Source organism: Salvelinus sp. IW2-2015, linkage group LG4q.1:29 (assembly GCF_002910315.2).
Source record: "Salvelinus sp. IW2-2015 linkage group LG4q.1:29, ASM291031v2, whole genome shotgun sequence".
In the NCBI taxonomy this organism is placed as follows: domain Eukaryota; kingdom Metazoa; phylum Chordata; class Actinopteri; order Salmoniformes; family Salmonidae; genus Salvelinus; species Salvelinus sp. IW2-2015.
This window is the reverse complement of record NC_036842.1, coordinates 75,103,461-75,109,295: the sequence shown is the minus strand read 5'-3', so window position 1 is coordinate 75,109,295 and position 5,835 is coordinate 75,103,461. Positions and strand designations below refer to the sequence as shown.

Genomic DNA, 5,835 nt, shown 5'->3' with positions numbered 1-5,835 from the left:
TGTGTGTGTGTGTGTGTGTGTGTGTGTGTAGTTGAGTCATGTGTGTGTTTCTGTGTTTCTCTGTGTGTGTGTGTAGCTGTGACCTGTGTGTGTGTGATCCTCACCCGTATACTATAGTTGTAGCCTCCCTTCAGCCCGTCGATGACTGCGGTCAGAGTGCGGTTCTTATTTTTGACCACATTGAGGTGGTTAATGGTCATCTCTAGCTGGCCCTGGCGGTAGACAAGCACTGTGTAGGAACTTATGTTCCCATTGGGTTCATCAGGGGGGGCAAAGGTCACAAACACACGGGTCACTTCCTCCGGAATCACCTGCAGGGTCACGTTCTTAGGAGGATCCCTGGGCTCTGGAGGGAGAAGGGGAGAAGGATGGACGGAGGAGAGAGAGAGAGAGATGAACTACTTCCCAGTTTAATAAAGTAGCTACTGTATTACTGGATCTGTGTGTTCCTCACCTTCCTCCATTGTTCTGATGACAGTGGGTTCAGTGGCCTGTCCGTCCCGCCGTGCGTTCTCCAGTGTTCCAGTGAAGGCGGTCACGGTCACAGAGTAGCGAGTGAACGCAGTCAGGTTTGACACAACTACAATCCTTAGCTCCTCTGGACCGCGTACTACAGACTGGTTTAACCCCTCGCTATCCAGCTGAACAACGACACAACATATAGTAGTGTTAGGTTCTTATTTTTCAGAGTAAATAACTCACGGACACTAGAGACGCTTAACCAAGTTTAATTCTTCCCAAAGGGTCGACACAACTGTATTCAGACAGCAAAACATTTCTCACCATCACAAGTATGTATACCCCACTTGGGACACTCCTTCTCTCCAATCCTTACATCTTATGGTTTCACAGGAAATGGATAACAAGATAATAAACCCTTATTACTCCCTTCAGGGGATCTGACCTGACCTCCTGACCTCAACCCCTCCTTAGCCTAATCCACAGATGTCCTTCCGCTCCCCTATAGCAATCCTGTGATCTCCTCTCGTCCACCCAGCACATTCCACAGCCACTCTGTCTTTCTACAGATCTCACTCCTTTATATACTATGCGTCTGATCTATCATGTCTTTAATATCTCAATGTTCAAAGTTTAGAATCCAACAGTAGCAAGAAACATTTTCATGTTATTATTTGTGTGTGTGTGTTGTGTACTCACAGAGAGGACGTCTATGAGGTAGGAGGTGGGGCCGGTGATCACATCTGGGAGTTGCCATTGGATACGGAGGCTGTTGGAGGACATGGTCACTGACAGGTCACTGGGAGGGGCATCAGGGTCTGAGAGGAGAGACAGGTATAAATATACACATACTGCCTGGGTGTGTGGGTACATCTGTTGTATGTATGTATGCATGTGGGTACGTACTCCCAGCCAGTGTGTGTGTGTATCTCCAGGGTGTGTGTTCTCCTGGCCCAGCATTCGTAAGGGCTGTGATTCTGAAGCGGTAGAGGCGGTCTTTGGCCAGAGCCTGTTAGAGTGATGCTCCTGTTGCCCTCACCACCATCAGAACCATTCACTGACACCAACACCTGACCAGGAACATGATGTTGAGTTCAATGTTAGGATTTCATTTTGTGTCATACAGCCTATTCATGTAGACATACTGTATGTACGACACAGCAACACAGATATCCAGGTAAACATACATCCTGATCGACGCAGCCTGGAGCCAGGGCAGCGGTCGGCTCTGGCAGGGGTGTGGCCTCAGCTAGGGGTGTGTCAGACTGGCAGTCGGGTGACAGCAGCTGCACGGTGATGCGGTACTCAGTGAGCATGCCGGGAGCAGAGAGGGGAGGAGCCCATTGGAGCGTCACGCTGGTGGCTGTGGCCTCTGACATACTCAGGAAGCGAGGGACACCAGGAACTGCAGGGGGATATAAAGGTGGGTTGAGGTGGTACAGTTCATCTGGTCTCCTGGTGAAATCTGTGTGTGTGTGTGTGTGTGTGTGTGTGTGTGTGTGTGTGTCTATGTACCTGACTCGGGGTGTGTGTAGGCAGTACAGTTGATCTGGTCTCCTGGGCCGGCAGAGTTGACAGCCGTCACGGTGAGTGTGAATTCTGCATCCGGTGCTAGCCCGCTGACCGTGTAATGGTTTGTGTAAGCCTGGTGTATGTATGCCTGTGAGCGTGTGTTCACCTGGACCTGGTAGTACAGGATGAGTCCATTGGGGTTGGCTGGAGGCTCCCAGTGTAGAAACACAGAGTCCCAGCCCAGACCAGAGCAGGACAGGTTACCCACCACCTCCGACACTGGAACCAGGAGACACAGGGTTAACACAAGGGTTATTAACCACTTTCACATGCATATGGCACTTGATTTCTAGTTCCACAACCTCACATACCCACGCACACACGAACCTGATTCATTGGTTGTGAAGGACACAGGAGTGCTGTACTGGTCTCCATGACCCACTCTGGTGTAGCTAAATACACTGATCTCATAGGAGCTGTGAGGCCGGATCCCACTCAGCTGTCCTTCTGTCCACGGACCTGTAGAGTTCTGACAGAGAGGAGGAGGAAGAGAGAGAGAAATCAGGAAATCTTATAGACAGAACATAGCAAAGTTACAGGACTCCAGTTTGACATATTGAATGTGTCTTTCTTTGTGAGTGAGTGAATGAGTGAGGTGGTGTGAATATCGTGTGCACGTCATGTTGTTGTGTGTTGTGTTGGTGTAGATTGATAGACGGGTGTGTTAGTGTGGTGTTGTTGGTGTAGTGTCGTCGTGATTTGTGTTGTGCTGGTTGTGAGTGTAGCGTAGTATGTGTGTGTGTGTTGGTGAGTTCGCGTGTGGTGTGTGTCTTGTAGAAGTCTCAGTTGTGGAGTGTGTGTGTTGTCTCGTGAGATTGTCAGTGTAACTCTGTTGTAGGCGTCGCACTTCTTATCCTGGGGTCAGGCCTTGGGGACTGTCACGCCCTCCAGGATCCTGAAGCGCGTAGTGGCGTAGATGACCAGGACGCAATCACAACGCAGATTACTTAGCGTTCCACGCACGATGGGTTATCCCAGAGGAATCAGCCACGGCGGCCTCACAACGAGTAAAGGCTAAGAGCTCGTAGGCAAGTTACATACAGAGACAGGTTCCGGGGAGGGAGGCATGGCGCGCCTGAGCAGAGAATTCACAGGGTGGTGGAAAGCAATGTTCTAAACAGAGCGGTACTTAGGCCTTTACTTGGCTCACCGTCTGTGTATTGGTGTAAGCGGCAGCAGTATTCACAGGCGCGTAACATACGGTAAACGCACACATTTATGTAATGTATACACGTATAGCAACAGGGTTAATCATGGTAGGGGGTTACACAGAGATGGATGCAGTGGTTTAAAGGCTGAGTACATGACTTCGGAATACTTGTTGGTGAGATGTCATCAGTAGTTAGCCGGGGTCCGGAGCCCTTGCGGAGGGTTGGGCTGCGGTGATGGGAGAGGCGCTTGGTGTAGGCGTTCAGTGGGCTTGGTGGGGTGGGTAGCTACAGCGGTGTGGGAGGGTCGTTGGGAAGGGGGTAGAAGGGTAGAGTTTGATTGAGGGTGTGTGTGCGATGGTTTTAGGTAAAGATCTGCTTGAGCGTGCCGATACGCTAGGGTTGTGTAAGGGGCAGAGGAATGGAAAGGGCGTCGTTCTAGGCCAGGTTATAAGGCCTGGCGTGTTATGGCGCTGCAGTCCTCCTGACTGGCGGCCTGTTGGTCTCGTAGGACGCGGGCAGTTCGGCGGTGCGGCATAGTCGACTAGACACGATATTTGTTCGAGGCTGTCGAAAATATGAGTCGCTTGCAGGAGACCTAAGGAAGGACGTAACAGGGATTCCTCTACTGGGGATCAACCGTCACTGAGTGCAGGGAGTGGTAACTTGGTACGAAACTGGGGAATCATGCGGAGGGACAGTGAGTTGAATAGTATGTGTTGTGTCATGAGTTTAAAATATGCGTGTGCATTTTATGGTGTGTGGTATGTTGTGAGAGTATGTGGTAAGGCGAAGAGCTACACAAATGTGTCATACATGGGTTCCTTCCACTAAAGTGCATGCAGGCTGGTGTGGTTGTGGGCGGGGCCGGCACTGGTTGCCGGGGTAACAGTGAAGACGTAGGGATAGTACTTCCTGAGTTTGGTAAACAGGAAGACGTTGTCATTGGTTATCTTGGTGATGGTATTGTTGACAGCGGGGGGGCCACGGGGGTTGCTGTTAGGGTTAGGGGTGTTCAGGGGTTTAGGGGTAAGGGGGTGTCCAGCCTCCTGCAGGGTGAGCAGGTAGAAGGGGCGTCCGTTGGGTTCCATAGGGGGGTCCCAGCTTACTATGATGGCCGTAGAACTGAAGATCTGAGCACTGAGGTTGTGAACCGGATCACTGGGCACTGTGAGGGGAGACGAGGAGTTAGTATGACTGACTGAAGTACTATGCATCATTTATATCACTGAATACTAGGACTGCGTACGAAATGATGGGTCAAGATGCGTTACATAGCAAACAGCGTGTCATGGCTAAAACACTTCAAGCTACAGTATGTTGATGGATGATGTATATACATGTAATACATCTCCACCCAAATCAACAATTTTATTAAGAAATCAAACACTTGAGCCACCCCAGGGAGAGAGAGACACACACAAAACAGCACTTAATCATCATCAGGATCATCACCCCATGATCAACAGGGAGAACCTCAGTGTGAAAAGAAAACAAACATTTGACCAGAGAAACTTTGTTTCAGAAAAGTTAAATCGAGAAACTTTGTTTTGAAAAACTTCAAGTAGAGAAAGTTTGAAGAAAGACACTTTGAACAGCAGATACTCATCCTGGCTACACCCTCTTCTGGTGTCTATCCCCTAAGCTCCGGTCACTGAGTCTGACCATATTGAGAGAGCAAACTGAGCATGTGCACACCTCGGGAAACAGGGATGGAGAGAACAAGAGAAGTGGAGATGGAGGAAAGAAGGAGGGAGGGGAGACCTCAGTGAAGGCAGATTGAGAGGCTGGTAATGTGGATGGATGGGTGGAGGAGAGAGGCGGTGTGTGGGTGTCTGAGCCCAGGGCAGTGAGCCCTGCTGGGCTTGGCAGGGCAGGACAGGCAGGGTGGGCTGGAGGTCCGGTGGCTGGAGCACAGAGGCAGAGACACATAGTCAGTATCAGAGACATCATCAGACAGAAACAGGAGTCAGGTACTATTATACGTCAGATGAACGCTGCAGTCTGTCTACGCCATTTTTCCCAAAATCACATAAAAACAAAGAGATCAAAACATGAACAATACCTGACTAGCTAGCTACGTTTTCTAATCCAGATGAATAATATCAGACGTTTTATCTGTATTATCTATTTGACATGGACATTGCTACTTCTTCTTATAATCCAGATGCTGCCATTCAACAGTGATTCATCTGCAGCTGAAGCTACAGACAACATTAACAGATGACTGATCACTTCTCAACACTATCAACTACTAACACTGAGAGAATAATGACCTACTGACAAAACTATACAGGATGTTTATGTTGATAGCGTTGAAGGATTGATGCCAAGATGTGTTTACTAAATACATGGAGGCCTGTAGCATTGCTCTGTTTGGACAACAAGATATGATCAGATGTCCAAGATGTTAAAGACTAAACTTCAACCAGGTTCAGTAAAAGGAGACACAAACTGGTTTTCTGAGGTGCGGAGGCCTCGGAGGGACAAAAAGGGCCAGTTTGTCAGACTGACAGACTTACCTCCTTTTACCAGCCAGCTGAAAGTTACACTTCAATCTCAGAGTTTTTCCGTGATTTTATTAAGTTCAAAAAGAGGTGGGAAAAAACAGTGCAGACTCTCTCTCTGTGTGTGTGTGTGTGTGTGTGTGTGTGTG

The 5,835-nt window shown here is 49.1% G+C and overlaps 1 protein-coding gene across 1 annotated transcript in view; it reads right to left on the bottom strand.

Moving 5' to 3' along the window:
- The window catches only part of LOC139024831 (phosphatidylinositol phosphatase PTPRQ-like), a 25,312-nt gene that overhangs the window by 8,651 nt on the left and 10,826 nt on the right, over positions 1 to 5,835 (bottom strand). Inside the window, 12 exon segments of the mRNA XM_070439803.1 lie at positions 105 to 346; positions 455 to 641; positions 1,159 to 1,277; positions 1,366 to 1,471; positions 1,473 to 1,529; positions 1,647 to 1,864; positions 1,975 to 2,250; positions 2,359 to 2,500; positions 3,300 to 3,467; positions 3,669 to 3,746; positions 4,019 to 4,397; positions 4,944 to 5,086. Of these exon segments, the coding sequence (XP_070295904.1) occupies positions 105 to 346; positions 455 to 641; positions 1,159 to 1,277; positions 1,366 to 1,471; positions 1,473 to 1,529; positions 1,647 to 1,864; positions 1,975 to 2,250; positions 2,359 to 2,500; positions 3,300 to 3,467; positions 3,669 to 3,746; positions 4,019 to 4,397; positions 4,944 to 5,086 (2,115 nt within the window).